Consider the following 21,630-nt stretch of genomic DNA (forward strand, 5'->3'; position numbering starts at 1 on the left):
AAGTGTTTCGAGAGCTAATAAAGTTTCATGGTTTGAATTTGCAACAGTAATTCCACAAAGGCGTTCAATATTGTTCCCACTTTTTAGAGTTTTAAACAGCTTTTGTTCTTTGCTATGTTAAACCCAAATTTCTATCCCAAAGACGGAAAAAGGAGAAATCCTGAAGGGTTTTGTTGTTACCTGTTTCGCAGGCTGCCACTTTCTGTCTTTCATTGTATATGCTGCATGACAACGAGAAATTTTTTAAAGAACACAAAAGAAAGAAAAATAATTTCCAGAGACGATATGGACATATAATTAAGACATTCATAAGTCACAATTCAGTTGATGCTTCTGCTCTGAAAGTTAATTATTTAAGTGAAGTTCTTTGCCTCGACTCTAGACCATAGTGTTTGACCATATTCATGGAGATGGGACCTCCTGCTGCCAAGATAGGTGATGGGACATGCGAACATCTGCATATGATTCGAGCACTAAGTTGAACAATTAAGGCCAAAAACAAAAAAACTACACAAATTAGTAAGGCTGCCCAATATGCTTATAAATGGGACCCTAACATATATATTGGTTTTTGTTTAAAACACAAACTGGGTTCTCATACACAGTGAGATTTCAAAGCAACTAAAATATTTAAGTAGATTATAAAACCTAATCCAAACATGCATGCTCTTTTCAGAGTCGTTCTACCTTTGAAAAGATTAATGAGCAAACCCTTTGGAAATCCCTCTTCAGGACTTGCCCTCAGAGCCCACAGCATACTTGTTAGAAGATCCTCACGGGTGGCAAATCTTCATCCCTTTGAGGGCGATGATTTGGTTTAGAAAAGCCAAATTATTTGCCAGAAAATAGCCTATTAAAATGAATACTATAATTTGGGATCAAATGAGTATCATTGTAAGGTAATGAGACGAATCAATTATCTTGTATGTCCTATCAGATTGCGCTAGAAATAAATAGGAAATTTCAAAAACATCTGAGACAGCCACAGAATCATTGGATCAAGTCCTCTGCTCCAGGGTCACTCCTTTGAAGGGAAAGGACAAGAAACACTGATACATACATTTACAAAGAAGTCACTTTAATTTTTAGACATACTATGGGTGTGTGGATGTGCTTCCTTAAAGAAAAATCTGCCAACTTCATAGGTGTCAAGGTGCGGGGAATCTGTTATGTCACAGTTTAAAATACCTGATCATGCCTGAAAGAAAGAATAAATTTATCACATGTGTTTTTTGCCAGATTGATCTCCGTGATGACCCCAAAACCTTGGCCCGTTTGCTGTACATGAAAGAGAAACCGCTCACTTACGAGCACGGCGTGAAGCTGGCCAAAGCGGTATGGTCAGACCTGAATTTGATGTTAAATGCATGCTGAGAAGCGTTTGGCGTATGCTTTGGAATGTGTGAGCTACGGAGGCTTTTGCGCTGAAAGTGCACGGTGTTCAGAGTCTTCTCTCGGCTTTAGATCCTCCCCTCTGTTCCTGTTAGGCCAGAGGGACCATTTGGTTAGCGTTCTTGTCAGCCAGCATTATCTGTTTTTTATTAAGAAAGAAACTTGGTGAATTTCAAAACAGCTGAAGCACTTAGCATTTGATTTAGCAACCTCTGGAATATCCACTTGCCATATTTCGTATGAATAAAGAGAGTCATTAGATATGTATTTGTAAATCTCACTGCTTATTATCAGTGTAACTCATTTAAATGACCCCATAAAAGGCATTTTGTGGTTTTCTTGGGAGAAACTTAGGTAAAGCATCTGGCAGGGTTATATTTGTTCAGTATGTCTCACCACATAATGCATGGCCACTGAGAGAGGCTGGCTTATGTCACAAACAGCATCTGGAGGAGTAAGAGACCGAAGGCGACGAGCTGGAGAATCCAGCCGCGGGTGACAGCAGCGCTCACAGCTGGAATGGCTTCCACAGACCTTTCTGCACTCTTGAGAGCTTAATGTGAATAGTCATTTGGGGGGCCGGGGGGGGGGTACTTTAGAAAATATTTGCCAGATACCAAATCTTTGTCTCCCAATAACCACCAGGATGTGTGGAAAGGCAGACACTACAATAGACAAAGGGGAAGAGGGACTTCATGCACGAAAAGGGTTATAAATCCTTTTTCATAACCTGAATCCACCCTTCATTGATTTAGCCACAAATCTATCAACCCAGGCCACAGGTTTCAGAAATTTTTGTTATGTTCTAAAGAAATTAACCCTGCAAAGTGCATGCCTTAAGCTGTTAGGAGGCACCTGTTTGAACTGATCAAGAACAAATTAACTGTAAATGTTTCATTAACAACAGCATATGTGTTCCTCTTATTAAAATTTTCATAGAGGTGAAGGGATCAAGCACAAAAGAAAAGAGAGAGAGAACTCATGGCCGTGGACAGCAGTGTGCTGTCTGGGGAGGGTGGTGGAGGGCATAGAGGGGATAAATGGTGACGGAAAAAAGAAAATAAATGTTTAAAAAAGAACTTTCATATAAGTACCAAAACTAAGTACAATACACTTGAATAGAAACCAGTTCAATAAAATTGTTTTTATGGGTGTGATACATGAGAATATCGCACAAATACTTGAGACTGAATGCTTCCTACTTCTGTGAATAGTAATATCAGAACTGCCCGTGTGAGCCTTTCTTGGACTTCTTATAAAAATTGTTTTTCCTTTATTGATTTTGAGAGAGAGTAAGTGAGAGAGAGAGAGAAACATCAATGAGATGGAACATGGATTGGCCGCCTCCTGCATGCTCCCCACTGGGGATTGGGCCCACAACCTGGGCATGTGTCCTGACCAGGAATCGAACTGACAACCTCTTAGTGCATGAGTCGACGCTCAACTACTGAGCCACACCAGCCAGACTCTTGGAGTTCTTAGTATACTCTGCACTTTACTTTTTTTAATTTATCTTTATTGTTGAATGTATTACAAATATTCCTCATTTTTTCCCTATTGACCCCCTCCTTCCCATTCCTGCCCCCCTCCTGGCTTTCCCCACAGTGTTGTCTGGGTTCATTGGTTATGCATATATACATATAAGTTCTTTGGTTTACCTCTTCCCACCCCCATTCCCCCTTTCCCTTTGAGGTTTGTCAGTTTAACAGCCAATTTGTACTTCTTAATCCCTTCACCGTTTTCACCTGTTCTCCCAACCCCCCTCCCATCTGTCAACAAACAAAATGTTCTCTGTATCTATGAGAATGCTTCTGTTCTGCCTGTTCATTTTGTTTGTAGATTCCATTGTCGATAGATATGTATTTATTGCCATTTTGTTTGCTCATATTTTTTTATCTTTTTCTTCAAGAAGACCCTTCAACATTTCATATAATAATCATTTGGTGGTGATGAACTTTAGCTTTTCCTTGTCTGGGAAACTCTTTATATGGCCATTGATTCTAAATGACAGCTTTGCAGGATAGAGTAATCTTGGTTGTAGGTTCTTGCATTTCATCACTCTGAATATTTCTTGCCACTCCCTTCTGGTCTGCAAAGTTTCTTTTAAGAATCAGCTGACAGCCCTGGCCGGTTTGGCTCAGTGGTTAGAGCGTCGGCCTGTGGTCCAGAGAGACCCGGGTTCGGTTCCCGCTAAGGGAGCGTACCTCGATTGCAGTTTGTCCCTGGCCCTGGTTGGTCATGCGGGTGGCAGCCACTCAATGTGTCCCTTTCACATTGATGTTTCTCTCTCTCTCTCTTCCTCTCTCTCCCTCCCACTCTATCTGAACAAAAAATGGAAAAGTGTCCTCCTTGGGTGAGGATAAAAAAATAAAATAAAATAAAGAAATCAGCTGACAGTCTTATGGGAACTCCCTTGTAGGTAACTAACCACTTTTCTCTTGCAGCTTTTAAGATTTTTCTCTTTGTCTTGAACCTTTGCATTTTGATGATTGTGTTTTGATGTGGCCTCTTGGGGTTCATCTTGCTTGGGACTGTCTGTGCTTCCTAGACTTATATGTCTGTTTCCTTTCCCAAGTTAGGGAAGTTTTCTGCCACTATTGTTTCAAATAGGTTTTCGATTTCTTGTTCTCTCTCTTCTCCTTCTGGCACCCCCAAGATGCGAATGTTGGCACGCTTGAAGTTGTCCCAGAGGCTCCTTACACTATCCTCATTTTTTTTTTTTATTCTTTTTTCTTTTTGCTGTTCTGATTGGGCATTTTTTGCTTCCTTATATTCCAAATTGATGGTTTGCTTCTTGGATTTACCTACTCTACTATTGAATCTGTGTAAATTATTCTTTATTTCAGTTAGTGCCTCCTTCATTTCTGACTGTGCATCTTTCATTTCTGACTGCTTCTTTTTATTTTTGCTCTTGAGGCCCTCACTAAGTTCACTGAGGTTCTCACTAAGTTCATTGAGCATCTTTATAAGCAGTATTTTGAACTCAGCATCTGTTAGGTTGCTTATCTCCATTTCGCTTAGTTCTTTTCTTGGGGTTTTGTTCTGTTCTTTCATTTGGAACCTGTTTCTTTGTCTCCTCATTTTGGCTGCCTCCCTGTGTTTGTTTCTGTGTATTACTTAATGAGAGGTATAGGGCTAGCTGAGACCAGATGCTGCTCGTTTGAAAGAATTTAGGACAACCTGAAGCAGGATCCAAGACAGGCTGATCCTATGGTAAAACAACGGGCAACAGCTTGGGTGGGCCTGAAAGTTGGGTGGGGCGGGGCCTCAAGGAATCACCAGGGCGGGGCTACCAGTGTGAACCAGGTTGCTGGAGTCCCAGATATGGCGACTGTCTGCCGCCCCAGGGAAGGGCTCACCAAAGGAAAAAGACATCTGTCCAGGAGAAAGCCGCCTCTCCAGCCCTCGTTCCAATGACAAACTACTCAGTTCTTCCCCATATGTCTCTAGTGCCTTTCAAGCTGTCTCCCCCACACTGGGGCCTGGAGGGTGTGAGTCCGATAAGTCCGTGCGCGGGCCCTTTAAGGAGCTGCCTGGGGCTCCAGCCGCCTCAGCCTCCCTGAGACTCAGTTCCCGCTGGTTTTTCCAGCCAGAAGTTATGGGGATTCTCTTCCTGGCACTGGAACCCTGAGCGGGGCACCTGGTGTGGGACGGGGACCCCTCAGTCCTCAGGAAGGACCTTCCCAGCCGAGGTGTCCTCCTGATTTTTATCACCACACGTGGGTGTGGGACCAACCCGTCTGCCTCCGCCCCTCCTACCAGTCTCGATGCAGCTTCTTCTTTAACTCCGTAGTTGTAGGACTTCCATTCAGTTCGATTTCAGGTGGTTTTGAATAATGGTCGTTCTGTAGTTTAGTTGTAACTTTGATGTGGTTGTGGGAGGACCCGATACCGCGGTTACCTACGCCGCAGTCTTGACCGGAAGTCCTAGTATACTCTGCACTTTGTAAGCTCTGTCTCATTCCAGCCTCGTGCTAACTCTGCTAAGCAGACAGTGTTTGTCTCTTCTTACAGATGAGGAAACAGAGTCTTAGGAAGATAAACATGTTTAATTCACACAGCTGATAATAACACAAACAATTTTACTCCAGCTCTGTGGACGTCACACCTGTGTGCCTGACCATGTGTAAATTGCCTCCAACCATTTATTTTCCCTCCTGTAAAATGGTTATATAGGTTCTTCTATCTTTTCCTCAAACATCCAGCTTAAATGATCTTGCTAAGGTGCACAAACATATACCTCCATAAATAATTGTGCCCTGGCCAGTTTGGTTCAGCGGTTGAGCGTCAGCCTGCAAACCGGAGAGTCCCGGGTTCAGTTCCCGCTAGGGGCACGTATCACCAAAAAAATAATAATAATAATTGCATGTGACTCCCAGCCTTACATTTTCCACCACAAGGCGGTCCCGGAGGCCCAGCACCAGCTTTTTGCAGGAGTGTTGTTTCTGTATCCCTTGCTTTTGGCCTGTCTCCCACCATCATCAGCGTCCTGGCCTGACTTCTCATTTGGAAAGTTGTTTTTTCCCTCTGAAAAGAAGTCGTTCCAAAGCCTCCCATCTCATTTTGTACTTATTTTAGGAACAATGGCTGAGTTCGCCACTTGATCGCCTTTTGCCAGTTTCTCCTAGCAACCGCGCTCAGATACAGAGAGAATCATGTTTAGCTTACAAAATCCAATTTAGAAGAAAACTAAGCAAGAGTTTAACTTGTTTCATCACAATTTGTATAATTATAGAGATGCTTGAAGTTTCTCTGCTCCCTGACTTTCCTGTCAAGTCGTTTATAATAACAGCTGGCATGTAGGGGTGCTTGCGTGTGCTAGGCTTGGTGCCAAGCGCTTTGCATGCCTTGTCTTCATTAATCCTCACAGCGGTCCCGAGGTGTGTGTTCTTCTCCCCACCTTCCTAGAGAAAACAGACTCAGAGTGGAGTCCCACCACTAGGAGGCGGCAGAGCCGAGACGTGACAGTGGGCTTTGACCACCCTGTTCTTCTGCCCCCTCCTCTAATCTGAAAAGAAATCCTTAGGTATGGGGCTTCTGTACATGCTGAAGGCCCATGTTTTAATGTGCATATTCTCCCCACAACTTAAAGACTTTGCAAGTTGAGATTTGTCATATTCAGTTCCTTTTGTTCAGTACTTTTCATTTTCCGACACATTTCTCATCTATCATCTCTTTTTGCTCTCAAATGGCATTTTATTTTTAAAGGACATCTTTATATCATACAAATTTATAGTTCTTTACACTCCAAAGTCAACCATACTTATATAAATACTTTGTATCCATTTATGATACATAGTCATTGTTATCCCTGTACTTGTCTGATCCTCCCTCTTCTTTTCATCATTGTGTTTTTCAATCTTCAGTCTACTTTTCCCACTCTTTGCTCATCTGTGTATGTCCATACTGCTAGATTTATTCAACAATAATGGACTGAATACCCGATATGTGCCAGGAGCTTTGCCACACTTTAGTTCTAAGATTATAATTCTTTGTACATTCTCTTTCCCAATCCCACCTGATACAACTGAAATATGATTTTCTAAGTTAAGACCTCCTGAGTTTTTTCTCGATAAAACACTTTCCCATTTCTCCTTTCTCTGTCTCTGGCCCCTTTTTGCTCTCTCCTGCCACCTTCTTCACCCCGTGCCTTCGTTACCGCTGCTCTGCTCTCTGTTTTAGCCCATTTCTTGCTGGATTTGTAACAGGCACTGGTGGGGTTTAAAGCAGCAACATTGCTGCAAAAACCTGTCATCAGTGTTCAGCCATGTCAGTCAACTATAGTCTTCAATACTCTCCTCCTGACTGCAGAAGCCACCGTTACCCTCCTGTTTTGTATGCCAACCATGTCCTCTTTCTCCTGATGTCATTGACACCTGCCATTTCATCACTGAGGTCTGTGTTCCAGAGATGGGGAGAGACAACCCCAGCCCGCCAAAGGCACACAGGTTCTCTCCTTCCAGGAGGGAGACAGGTAAACAAAAGCCAACTGAACAAATACAACATGAGTGTACAAAGTACCAGAGAGGATAGAGTGATGGATACATTCAGGGGAGAAGGATTCAGAGAAAGTTTCTTAGAGCAGCCAACATCTGAGCTGGGTTTAAAGGATAAGGATATTTGGTGGGTGGACAAAGATAGGAGGCTGGGGAGAAAATTTCAAACAAGGAACCAGTACATGCACAACCCTTTGAAGCCTACGCAGCACATTGGCAAGTGATGGGCTAAATTTTACCTACAAATCTTTTGATCAGTCCACACAGGTTTTTTTAATGGGATTTGGTGGCAACATTGAACAATTTGGGAGCTTTACATAAATATACACATTTCTGGCCTAAAAAAAAAAAAAAAAATCAGGCCTGGAAAACCTAGCCAGCATTTCCAGATCAACCACAATTCTCACAGGCTTTTAGATAAGACGCCCACCCTTCCGTTAGCCACAGTCCCTGCCAGCCCACATCGCACCCTCAGCGGCAGTCTCTTCTGAGAGTCTTGAAAAAACCAACAGCAAATCCACTGAGCTTAGAAACGCTTTTCCTATTTCAGCAATTTGATCGTAATACGGATTTGTGGAGATGGGTTTTCTCGCACTAGCTATTTGGTTCTTTTCTTGCTCTCAAAGTGCCTTATCTGTGTACTTTTTTCAATTCTTAAATAATAAATAAGAACTTCCCTGCGATTAGCCGTCTCTTTACATTCCAGCCTACTCGGTTTGTTCTGCCAACCTCTTCTCGTCTCTCCATCCGTAGGAAATGCCTTACTTTCCCTTTTCTTCTCCATGTGTTCATTACTTTTGCTCTTCCAGCCACATTTCCTTACATTGGCTAGAGACAACCCCACAGAGCGGAGGAGGCTCTGGCTCTAGAGACTGACAGATTCCAGTCTTGGCCATTTTCTTACTGTGTGGCCTGAGAGAGGTTACCTAACCTGGCTGGGCATCAGTTTTCTGAGTCGCAAATGAGGATGGTGAGAGACTTACTCCATAAATTTCTTGTGGACAATTAAAAAGTAGTAATATAACGCGAGGTCTAGCTCAGCAAACTACCGTTGTTAAACCTCTGTGCCTTCCCAGGTGCACCTGCAGCTGGGAAAACCTCTTTGCCTCTCTTCTTCAAATTACACTCCCTCTCCTGCAACCTGTCGCATCTCTGCAAGGGCAGCCTGGAAGGGGGACTAGGTCTTCTTCCACTTGATGAGTCACTGTGGGTTTGTTTGTTTTCAATTTCTTCTTGTCATATACTTGTATGTTCTGATAAATTTCCCAGTTTTGAGACAATAAAATTTAGCTATTAAAAAGTTATTAGAGCCCTGGCCGGTTTGGCTCAGCGGTTAGAGCGTCCGCCTGCGGTCCGGAGAGACCCGGGTTAGGTTCCCGCTAAGGGAATGTACCTCGGTTGCAGTTTGTCCCCGGCCCTGGTTGGTCATGCGGGTGGCAGCCACTCGATGTGTCCCTTTCACATCGATGTTTCCCTCTCTCTCTCTTCCTCTCTCCCCCTCCCACTCTGTCTGTACAAAAAATGGAAAAATGTCCTTGGATGAGGATAAAAAAAAAAAAAATACAAAAAAAAAAAAAGTTATTAGAAAAGTGTTTCCTCACTTTACATTCCTTGACTTCTTTGTGTTTTTTGCTTTTATTTATTTATTTATTTATTTATTTACTTACTTATTTATTTATTATTACAGATGTTTCTCTTTTTTTACCCCATTAGCACCCCGCCCCATCCCCGGCTTTGTTGTCCATGTTCATTGGTCATGCATACATGCATATAAGTTCTGTGGTTTAGCTCCTCCCACCCCGCACCCCCTCTTCTGAGGGATGTCAGTCTGTGCCCTACTTCCATGTTTCTGGGTCTACCGTATTCCTCAGACTGTTATGTTCATTATATTCCGTATATAAGTGAGATCATGTGGTATTTGCCTTTTTCTGCTTGGCTTATTTCACTTAGAATAATACTTTCCAGGTCCCTCCATGTCGTCTCAAAGGATAAGAGATCTTTCTTTCTTACAGCTGCATAGTACTCCATTGTGTATATATACCACTGCTTTTTTAGCCATTCATCTACTGATGGACATTTGGGCTGTTTCCAGATCTTAGCTATTGTAAATAGTGCTGCTACGAACATGGGGGTACATATATTCTTCCTGATTGGTGTTTCAGGCTTCTTCGGGTATATTCCTAGAAGCGGGATCACTGGGTCAAATGGAAGTTCCATTTTTAATTTTTTGAGGTAACACCATATTGTTTTCCATAGTGGCTGCACCAGTCTGCATTCCCACCAGCAGTGTATTAGAGTCCCCTTTTCTCCACACCCTCGCCAACACTTGTTGTTTGATGATTTGTTGATGGCAGCCATTCTGACAGGTGTGAGGTGATACCTCATTGTTGTTTAAATTTGCATCTCTCTGATGATTAGTGATGTTGAGCATTTCTTCATATGTCTCTTGGCCATTTGTATGTCCTGTTTGAAGAGGTGTCTATTCAGCTCCTCTGCCCATTTTTTAATTGGATTCTTTGTCTTCTTTTGTTGAGTTGTATGAACACTCTATATATATTGGAAATTAACCCCTTATCTGATGGATCATTGGCAATGATGTTCTCCCATACAGTGGGTTGACTTTCCATTTTGATGATTGTATCTTTTTCTGTGCAGAAGCTTTTGTGCTTGATGTAGTCCCATGTGTTCATTTTTTCCTTTGTTTCTGTTGCCTTGGGTGATGTATCAATGAAAATTCTGCTCCGTATGATGTCCGAAACTTTGTTGCCTACATTTTCTTCTAGAATTTTTATGGATTCACAGGTCACATTTAAGACTTTTATCCATTTTGAGTTTATTTTTGTGTATGGTGTAAGTTGATGGTCTAGTTTCATTTTTTTTTGCATGCAGCTATCCAATTTTCCCAACACCATTTATTAAAGAGGCTCTCTTTACTCCACTGTATGCTCTTGCCACCTTTGTCAAATATTAATTGAGCATATTGCCTTGGGTCCATTTCTGGGTTTTCAGTTCTGTTCCAATGGTCTTTATGCCTGTTCTTGTGCCAGTACCAGGCTGTTTTGATTACAGTCGCTTTGTAGTATAACCTGATATCTGGTATTGTGATCCCACCTACTTTGTCCTTCTTTTTCAAAATTGCTGTGGCTATTCGGGAATTTTTTTGGTTCCATATGAACTTTTGAAGTATTTGTCCTAGTTCTGTGAAATATGTCATTGGTATCTTGATGGGGATTGCATTGAATCTATAAATTGCTTCGGGTAGTATGGACATTTTAATGATATTAATTCTTCCAATCCATGAACAGGGTATGTGCTTCCACTTTTTTATATCTTCCTCTATTTCTTTTTCCAATGTCCTGTAGTTTTCTACAAATAGGTCCTTTACTTCTTTGGTTAAGTTTATTCCTAGGTATCTTAATTTTTTTGCCGCAATGGTAAATGGGATTGTTTTTTCAGTTTCTCTTTCTGTGAGTTCATCATTGGTGTACAAGAATGCCGTCGATTTCTTGACGTTAATTTTGTATCCTGCTACTTTGCCAAATTTATTAAGTCTAGATTTTTGATGGAGTCTTTAGGGTTTTCTATGTATAATATCATGTCATCTGCAAATAATGACAGTTTCACTTCCTCCTTTCCAATTTGGATCCCTTTTATTTTTTCCTCATGTCTAATTGCTCTGGCTAAGACTTCCAGTACTATGTTAAATAAGAGTGGCAAAAGTGGACATCCCTGTCTTGTTCCTGTTCTTAAGGAAAATGTTTTTAGTTTCTGCCCATTGAGTATGATGTTGGCTGTAGGTCTTTCATATATGACCTTTATTATGTCGAGATATGATTCCTCTGTTCCTACATTGCTGAGCATTTTTATCAGAAATGGATGCTGGATTTTGTCGAATGCTTTTTTAGCATCTATTGATATGATCATGTGGTTTTTATTCTTCATTTTGTTTATGTGATGTATCACATTTATTGATTTGTGAATATTGTACCAGCCTTGCATCCCTGGAATGAATGCCACTTGGTCATGGTGAATAATTTTTATAATGTATTTCTGGATCCAATTTGCTAGTATTTTGTTCAGGATTTTGGCGTCTATGTTCATCAGGGATATTGGCCTGTAGTTTTCTTTATTTGTAGTGTCTTTTTCTGGTTTTGGAATTAGAATTACACTGGCCTCATAGAACGTGTTTGGAAGTCTTCCTTCTTCTTGAATTTTTTGAAATAGTTTGTGGAGAATGGGTCTTAGTTCGTTTTTGAATGTTCGGTAAAACTCCCCCGTGAAGCCATCTGGGCCTGGGCTTTTGTTTGCTGGGAGAGTCTTGATTACCTCTTCAATTTCCTTAGTTTTATTGGTCTGTTCAAGTTTTCTATCTCTTCCTGGTCCAGTTTTGGGAGACTGTGTGTTTCTAGAAATTTGTCCATTTCGCTTAGATTGTCGAATTTGTTGCCATATAGTTGTTCATAGTAGATGTTAACAATCTTTTGTATTTTTGTGGTGTCAGTTGTTACTTCTCCTCTTTCATTTCTGATTTTGTATATTTGGATTCTCTCTCTTTGTTTCTTGGTGAGTCTAGCTAAGGGTCCATCAATCTTGTTTATCTTTTGAAAAACCAGCTCTTTGTTTCATTGATCCTTTGAATTGTTTTTTTCATCTCTATGTCATTTATTTCTGCTCTGATCTTGACTATTTCCTTCCTTCTACTTGCTCTGGGGTTTTCTTTTTGTTTACTTTCTAATTCTTTAAGTTATGAGGTTAGACAGTAAATTAGAAATTTTTCTTGTTTCTTGAGGTAGGCCTGTAGTTCTATGAACTTCCCTCTCAGAACTGCTTTCGCTGCATCCAGTAGATTTTGTGTTGTTGTGTGTTCATTTTCATTGGTTTCCATGAAGTTTTTTATTTCTTCCTTGATCTCCTCAGTGACTCATTCATTGTTTAATAACATGCTATTTAGCCTCCATGTGTTGAAATGTCTTTGCATGTTCTTGCTGCAATTGATTTCTAGTTTTATGCCATTGTCATCTGCGAAGATGCTTAATAATGATTTCAATCTTCTTGAACTTGTAGAGATTGTCTGTGTCCTATCATGTGGTCTATCTTTGAGAATGTCCCATGTGCACTTGAGAAGAATGTGAATTCTGTAGTCTCTGTAGATATCTATTAAATCCATTTGGTCTAGTGCTTCATTTAGAGTCTCTGTTTCCTTGCTAATTTTTTGTCTAGAGGATCTATCCAGTGGTGTCAACAGGGTGTTGAAGTCCCCTGCTATGATTGTATTGCTGTCAATTTCTCCTTGGAAGTCCTCCAGAAGATTTTTAATATATTTAGGTGCTCCTATATTGGGTGCATATATGTTTATCAAGGTTATATCTTCCTGTTGGATAGATTCTTCCAATATTATGTAGTGTCCTTCTTTGTCTCTAATTATGGCCTTCATTTTGAAATCTATTTTATCAGTTATGAGTATTGCTACCCCACCTTTTTTTGCTTTCCATTTGCTTGGAAAATTTTTTTCCATCCCTTCACTTTCAATTTATGTGAGTCCTTTGTTGTGAGGTGGGTCTCTTGTAAACAACATATGGATGAGTCATGCTTTCTTATCCAATCAGCTGCTCTGTGTCTTTTTATGGAAGCATTCAATCCATTTACATTTAAGGTGATTATTGATATGTAGTTATTTATTGCCATTTTTGTTTAGTGTGGTTCTATTTTTCTTCCCATTTCTCCTGCTAATTACAGCAGTCCTTTTAACATTTCTTGCAGTGTTGGTTTGGTGCTAATGTATTGCCTTAGCCTTTTTTTTTTGTCTTGGAAGCTCTTTATTTGACCTTCTATTTTGAATGATAGCCTTGCTGGGTAGATCCTTGTTTTTCATGACCTTGATTGCTTCATGCCATTCCTTCTGGCCTGTAGTGTTTCTTGTGAGAAGTCAGCTGAAAGCCTTATGGGGTTTCCTTTGTAGGTAACCTGTTGCTTATCTCTTGCTGCTTTTAGGATTCTCTCTTTGTGTTTAATTTTTGGCATTTTAATTACTATGTGTCTTGGTGTGGGCCTGTTTGGGTTCTTCTTACTTGGGGCTCTTTGTGCTTCTTTACCTTGAATGCCTTCTTCCTTCACCAAATTAGGGAAGTTTTCTGTCACTATTTTTTTTAATATATTCTCTATCCCTTGCTCATTTTCTTCTTCTTCGGGGACTCCTATGATGCGAATATTATTACGTTTCCAGTTGTCCCACAGTTCTCTTAAGCTGTCTTCCTGTTTTTTAATAGTTTTTTCCTTTTGATTTTCTGATTGGTTGATTTTTTCTACCCTGTCTTCTAAATCACTGATCCGGTCCTCAGCTTCCTCTACTCTGCTTTTTAAACCTTCCAATGTGTTTTTCATTTCTGATATGTCATTTTTTATCTCTTCTTGATGGTTTTTAATTTCCAATTGGTTTAATTTCCACGTCTCTATGCCCTTACTCATGCTGTTGCGGTTCCTCGAGATCATGGCTCTGAATTCTAGCTCTGTTAACATGCCTAACTGCTCCACATTGATCTCATCTTCGGTGGAGGTCTCTTGCTCTTTCATTTGGCTTCTGTTTTCTATGTTTCACCATTTTGGCTATCACTGTGGGCTTTGGAGCCTGTCAAGTTCTCCCTGTGGGTGTTGGTGTTCTGCTGTTTGTGGCTCCCTCTCCTGGGTTTAGATGAGCGAGGGAGGACCCACGTTGAACACCACTGTCAAGTCTTACTTTCCTGGTTACAGTTGCCAGCCCAGGAAAGGTATTGTTATCAGCTAGCTTTTTGCCTGGAGGCTAGCAGTCTAGGTTACTTGATGAGTTTTGGGTTGTCAGTTGATTGAAAAACTCCCTCAGGTGCTCAGCGTAAGGGGATTTCACCAGGGTGGGGCAGATGCTGGTTGTTTGTGAGCCTCAATTAGCACTTCAATGGCCCACAGGGTGGGGTTGGATCTCGAGGGAGGGGCTGCTGCCTCTCCCCAGAGCCCTGGGAAGGAGCAATATGGCTACTGTCCTGCGTGGCTGCACTCAGCCAAAGCTCTGAGCACCCTCCAAATCCCGAGTGTCCCCCCACAGTTCCAGTCCAGTCCGCCCTCCCTCTGCCGGAGCCCAAGGTGAGTGGCTGTGGCTGTTTCAGCCTCTGTCCCGGCTGCGCTGTGGAGCCGCCTGGGAGTGTGACCCGAGGGCGCTGCTCCCAGCTGAGGCCGCTGCCGAGCTGCCGACCGTGGGCTCCCAGCCCCGTCTCGCGCCTTCGCAAGCCTACCGGGATGGAGTCAGTGTCCCTCGTTGTATGGTCCTCGCAAGCTGCTTTTCTGTTGCTTTTTCCCGTCAATTTGTCTTTATTTTAGTTGTAATTCCAGTTTGGTTCTGGGAGACGGTCTGTGTAGCTCCGTTCACTCCACCATTTTGGAATTCTCTGTTTTTTTTTTCTTAAAAATAAATCATCTTGGTGAGGCCCGTTCCAGATTGCTAACAGGTATATCTGAACAAGGTCTGCACAGCCTGAGCTCTGACGGGCTGCTCCGAAATCCTGGGCTGTGCAGTCACTTCGCTCCAAAGGGCAGAGGATGTAGCTGCCTCCATAAGCAAAGCAGAAACAATATTCCATTGCACATCTTTGAGGGTACACATTGGGCTTGGGGGCCCCTGGGGGCGTTTGTTTGCTCTTTAGCATTCCCTATAACACGGCTGTGACCCCCCCCCCTTGAGGATGAATTCTTCTCTCTGACCCTCAGAGCACTTGCTACGTGGTTAACAATATTCACCTCGTAACTGGGTTCTGTTTCTCACACACAATTCCCAAGTCACACTCAAAATCTGCTTGCTACTTTTCCTGGAATTGTGAGTACAAAATAATGTTACAGTAACCCAGATACACAGGAATTCCTTGTCTACCACTTCATTATCTTCAGAAATGTCTGAATTGGGAAAGACAAGTTTGGGCTCCTCCTGCACCATCAAAAGGCAAATTATGACACATGAGCAGCACTGTGTGGGGGACGAGGAGAGAGTACACGGGCCCATCTTGTAGGACCAGACGGCCCAGAACTCATGTATGAGCCGAGCTCAGCCCAGCTCTCTTGAAACTTCGGAATTCACTGAGGAGAGGTATTCCAGACAGAATGGCCCACAGTGCTTTCTGGGTATTTTTAAGGATGACTGACAAGAGCTAGCACACTAAAAACAGTCAAGTTGACACATTCATTAGGGTAGTGTGTTTTTCACATGTGTTCATCTTGAGCATTGGACACAATCCCAAAATGTAACATGACATTATTAGGAAAATGTTCTCTAATATCCCTCTCTTGCATCCAACTGTTTATCATTATAAAGAGAAACAAGTTATGTTCTAATCCAAAGGCCATGCCGTGGTGCAAATGAAAGCCGTAAAATAGATCTTCAAGATCCAATACTTCTTCTCTAAGTGTTTTCCTTTGACTAATTCAGTAACCACTCTACACACACACACACACACACACACACACACACACACACAGCATAATATCTAGACCCAATCAGAACAATTTTCATGCTTCATTTTTATATCTGTGGGCTTTCAAATGACTGGGCAGCCTTACTTCATTGACTGTCTACTTAAACAGCTTCTTTCAGAGAAGCTGAGTGAGAAGGGTCACTGTTACTGTCATGGAATAAGGCAAAGAACACACAGAAGAGAGACCTAGATTCTAGGTCTAGTTCTTTCACTTTCTGTTTGGATGTCCGTAAACAAGGCATGTTACCTTCTGGGGTTGTTCCCACTGTATTCTAAGCTAAGCCACACATTTCTTAAGTCCACACATTACAAACGGGCTGGCTGCTGTCAAACATATTCCTCATCAGTGTTTTGCTTTGCCCACAGAGCATTTTAAAAATTGGTAAATATTAAAAATCCAAAGGTCCAACTCCTCTTGAAAAATATAAAGCCGGGCAACAGTGAATCTACATTCCTGCATGGCAACAATTGTCAAAAGCTGAGTAATATGCCAGCTCTAGAGGTGGCATGCACTTTGCAGAACACCACAGTCCCCACCTCTCCCTATCGTGTGACACCAGCCCTGCTTATTTGCATAAGCTACTGGCCCTAATACACAGGTGGTTTTGCTACCTTGATTTAGTCGTTTCTCTGCTGTGGTTTCTAGGAGCTCACTATCCAGCTACCCTCTTCTAAACCTACTTTGATTCTTCAGTTATTCTTATAATGTGAGCATATAATAGAAGCATGTTTCTATATGTCCTTAATATTAAAAGGCCCACATCAAACTTTTGGCTCATACTGAGTTTAAGTTCTCATAAACTCTGGATCTCCGTGTCAGGAATTATCTCCCGAAGTTGACTGCAAAACATGGTCTGCTCTGCCCTACTGTTTTTCTAATGAGAACCAAAAGTTCTGGCCTGAATTTCTATATTTCTCAGAGGGATTTTGTGATTATCAAATATGCCGTAGTACGAAATCATTAAAAGCTTTGAAATAAAGCCTTAAGCAAGCACAAACTATTTTATCATTTAACATAGACTTTCTACTGACAAGGAGGGTGTCTTTGTGAATAAATGCATTTCATCATTTTTATTTTTACATGCTTTGGGGGTTTTTCATTTTTTTTCTTTATTGATATTAGCAAGAGAGGGGGAGGGGAAGAGAGAGAAACATCAACAAGAGAGAACATCGACTGGCCGCCTCCTGCATGCCCCCCACTGGGGATTTGGCCTACAACCTGGGCATGTGCCCTGACCAGAATAGAACCAGCAACCTCTTGGTGCCCGGGTCCACGCTCAATCACTGAGCCACACAGGCCGGGCCATGCTTTAGGTTTTTTAACTCCTTTAAAATATGCCTTTGAAAGTATCTTAAAACCAAATAATAACATCAATTGGACATTACCTTGCTGAGAGATACCTTATCAAAACTTCATTTTATTCAAGAATGAGCTGTAAAACCAAACACCCACTCTATATGTTTCATCAACCAAGGCTGATAAACTTTGCCTTGCTGTGTACAGGAGATAGGTACATTTTACTGGTACCAAATTTACACGTTCTGTGTGCAAAGGAGAGGATGCTAAGGCCTGTTGTTCACAAAATATATTGAAACCATATCACAATCCTCTATTAATTTCATATTTTTATATTCTTATCTAAGCAATAACTGGTTATGGATCACTTTCAGAATGTATTGCTCACCAAAAGTGATCCATGACCATTGATTATAAATGGCAGAGAGTAAAATATATAAAAATTCAGGATAGCAGAGACAAAATAAAATGCAAAAGAAAAAGAAAAAGAAAAAAAACCTAATGCAAACCTGCCCGCGGGCCGCCTCGGTTTCTCCTCTCACGCCTTTGTCGCCTTGGTTTGCAGATCGGAGCACAGTGCTACTTGGAGTGCTCGGCCCTGACTCAGAAAGGGCTCAAAGCGGTCTTCGATGAAGCAATCCTCACCATCTTCCACCCCAAGAAGAAGAAGAAACACTGCTCCGTGTGTCACCGCTGCTGTTCGATTATCTGAGGTGGCGGGACACCCCCTCCCCCACCTACGGGTGAGAACGCCGCCGCCTCTGCGGCCTAAGCCCCTGCGGAGGGCCCGTCGGAGGAGGCCCTGCGCACAGACGCTGCTCTCCGCCCCGGCCCTCCCAGCACCGCCGCAGCCACTGCCACGTCCTCCCTGCCCCAGAGCGCACGTCACCACGGGAAGGCCCGGCGGTTCCTCGCCGCTGCGGACCACGTGGGAGCAGACCGCCGTGCGCCTCCCCCGCCGTGGACTCACGAAGCTGACCCACATCATCGCAGGAAGACGAGGGCACCCGGTTTCGGGCCTGGTGGCCTTCCTCGATGTCTTTTACCAAACATGGGAATACAATACTAACCTCTTTTTCCGAGTCTGCTCTTCTACCTACGTGTCTTACAATCATTCGTATTGTTTTAAGAAACGTACTAATTTATCAGTTTACTCAGGCCTTACAAATCTATGCCAAATCAGCCTAAAGACAAAGTATTTTATATTTGTTTCTGTCTTCAGCCTGTTTCTGCCAAAGCTATTAGAACCAACTTGTACCTCCGGATGCCTGACGAAAAGAAGACACAAGAAAACGTTTAAACTTTTGGAAATTTCAGAGCCATGATCTGTGAACCTGGTTGAAAGAAAGTGCTCTCTGAATTGTTGCAGGTTACATTTTTTTGCCAAAGATTCTCCCTGGAAATGCTTACTTTGATAGGTAGCTTTGTTTTTTCTGTATTATATGTTGTCCTGGCAAATTAAGAATGAACTGTGTTTAAGAAAGTAGTATGTTCGCTTTTCAACCAAATTGATTGGGGGAAGAGTATGGCAGACTTATCATATAAAATGTTTGTTATTCAGCGAAGTAAACTTTCCTGCCCCCTCACTTCCCTGTTGCATCTCCTTTTCCTCCCTTAATTTCACACTTTCCCCCATAGCCAATAATAACCGATCTAAAGGAAGGTTCTGGCCATGGGGCATGAAAAAGTAAGCGTTCAAAAATCCCCAGAAGTTAACCAATGTGCCTCCATCTTTACTCTTGCTTCAACTGAAAGTACAGTTGTTCCCCCCATCCCCACCCCCTTATCTGTGGTTTCCATTTCTACAGTTTCAGTTACCCGAAGTCAATTGTGGTCTGAAAATATTAAATGAAAAATTTCAGAAACAAACCATTCATTCAAATTTCCGTGCCCTTCTGAGGAGTGTGATGAAATCCTGCACCATCTGCTCTGTCCACTCTGAGCATGAGCCTCCCTTTTCCACGGTATCCACACAGTATAGGCAGCCTGTCTGTTGGCCACTTAGCAGCCATCTCAGTTATCAGATCGACTGTCACTGCATTGCAGTGCTTGCGTTCAAGTAACTCTTCTTTTATTTAATAATGTCCCCAAAGTGCAAGAGTAGTGATGCTGGCAATTTGGATATGCCACAGAGAAGATGTAAAGTGCTTCCTGTAAGTGAAGAGGTGAGTATGTATAGGGAAGGAAAAAAACATAGTACATCCCGGATTTGGTTGCAGGCATCTGCTAGGGCTCTTGGAACCCATCGATCAGGGGGACAACTGTACTTCTCAGCTTGCCCGGGTAAGCTCCCATTCTGTTTAAATGACATTTCCAAATACAACGGGTACTACAATATTGTCTCTCCCGATTTCCCATAGTCTTTATTCCATAGGTGTACTTAGCAGCTAGATCTGTGAGTACCAAGCCCAAGAAGGTGTTGTGTCCTTTCTGTAGGACTCTTCCAAACATCCAGGGATCTTTTACCACAGAGTGAGTTACTTCCTAGCTTTTAATTACAGACTGCAAAGGCTTCTAATGAGGCTCATTTGCTTACAATTACCCTAGAAACACCCAGGTAGGCACTTTATTTTTTATTTCAATTGCATAAGCAAAGTGCCTTTTGCAGCATGAAATTAGACCAATTTTAGTTTAAGAATTTTCAGATTCACACTTCTTCCATTAGAAAAATCCAGTCTTTCTAGTCCCTTCTGCTCCCGAAGGAAGCACATAAAAACAGGAGCTTCTGGTGTGGGTCTTTTCTGTTAAGACCTTCCGGGACAACCCCTCAGTATTGCGGGTTTTGTTTGCTTATTTTTTAAAATTTCTGAAATGTGTTTTCCCTTCTTCCACATTTCAAATTCTATTTCCCTTCTCCCCAGTTGAGTTGCTAAACATTCTCTTACACACACACACACACACACACACACACACACCTCACAACCTAAAAGAAAACGGGAGTTTTGTAAGTCAAAGCTTGACGAGAAAACAAGGACTTTCTACCTTTGTAAATGGAAATCAACCGTGTATAAACTTAACTCTGCCAAGGTTATCAATTCATTCTTTACGAACGTAATGAGCATTTAGCCCTGTAATAAATGAAGTGCCGTCAGCCAGTTTTGTTACATTATTGCATTGTTACATCTTGCTAGAGGGCCGTTCCACTTTTCATTGATGTGAATGAAAAATCGAGAGCAGTATGTTTGCCAAGAATTGTCTGCATGTGTACACTCAAGAGGCAAATGGTTCCCAGGCCATCACCTCCCCAGGGGGCCACGGGGACGAACTCATTCACAGTGGGAAGGTCATGCTCCCTCCTGGAACCAGGTCCTGGAGAGACTGTTCGTGTGTGGGTGGAGCACAGGCTCCTAGAGGTCTCATGAGCTAATGATTGAATAAAATAATAAACAACAAAGCAACCTAAAGGAGTTCATGTCATTACACCAAATTAATCATGTATCCAAATTAAACTACGTCATGGCAAGACGTAGTTTATTTCACAAAAATGTGTTTTCTGCCATAAGATTGAATACAGTTATATCCTGAAACCAAAGATAAGAAGAGACAGAAATCTGAAGAAGGGTCCTTTAATGGTCCATACCGTTTTCCACAGTTGAGAAGGGACAACCGGTCTCCATTTAAGGGAAAGTCTTAACTTTTCAGAGCTAGAAGAGGCCTCAGAAACTGTAGTCCCATCCCCTCATACAGACGAGGGAATTTAGGCCTAGATGAGCTAAAGATTTTTTGTGATGGAGCTGAGGCAGATCTCAGTGTTTCTGCCTCCCATCCAGTGCCCTTCAACTCCATACTAAATCATTATCACACACATTAAGTTAAACTTTTGTAGGTATAGTACTGAAATAGCATCTGTTTTTCCTATAGATCCCAGCCACATTTCACATCATTTCAGCCACTCTAAATAAGATAATCCATCAAACCTAGAAACGAGAATTTGATTGACATATGATATGCCTGGAATCCACAGTATACAATGTGATATAATCCCAGTTTAATTGTACAATATACAGCAACATAATCCCACTCTAATGATTCAAATAACTAGTTTGACAGATTTGTTTTTTGTTTTTTTTTCAGTTAGATGGTTGGTTGGTTGGTAGAATTAATGGACTATTTGGGATATTTTAAGAACACAAAAGTACTAAGACTCAAGTCAAAGCCATGTCAACAATATTGAAACAGGAAGAAATTGGGGCTGATTTCTGCCAAGAGAAGTTATACTCAAAGAACAGTTACTGAATAACTTCAGCAACCCGGAGCCTGGAAGCACTAAACTGAGAAATCAGAAAGTAAGTCATACACATATGCCAAGAAGGGAGCGTTAGTCCTGAGACTTGGATTACAGTGTGTCTGATCATGATATGCAAAGAATCATTCTGGAGACTCTGGCCCGTTAGTGCCAGATGAAGAGAGTATGATCACACATCATTGTCACAGAACCACCAATGAGGAAACA

At 41.9% G+C, this 21,630-nt stretch overlaps 1 protein-coding gene across 1 annotated transcript in view; it reads left to right on the top strand.

Moving 5' to 3' along the window:
• Window positions 1–18,964, top strand: part of RHOJ (ras homolog family member J) — an 89,568-nt gene extending 70,604 nt beyond the window's left edge. Inside the window, exons 4-5 of the mRNA XM_036265930.1 lie at window positions 1,240–1,335; window positions 17,743–18,964. Coding sequence (XP_036121823.1) covers window positions 1,240–1,335; window positions 17,743–17,889 — 243 coding nt within the window. The 3' untranslated portion in view covers window positions 17,890–18,964. The remainder of the gene's footprint in view (window positions 1–1,239; window positions 1,336–17,742) is intronic.
• Window positions 18,965–21,630: the final 2,666 nt, after the last annotated feature.

The sequence above is a fragment of the Molossus molossus genome, unplaced genomic scaffold, assembly GCF_014108415.1.
Source record: "Molossus molossus isolate mMolMol1 unplaced genomic scaffold, mMolMol1.p scaffold_m16_p_1, whole genome shotgun sequence".
In the NCBI taxonomy this organism is placed as follows: domain Eukaryota; kingdom Metazoa; phylum Chordata; class Mammalia; order Chiroptera; family Molossidae; genus Molossus; species Molossus molossus.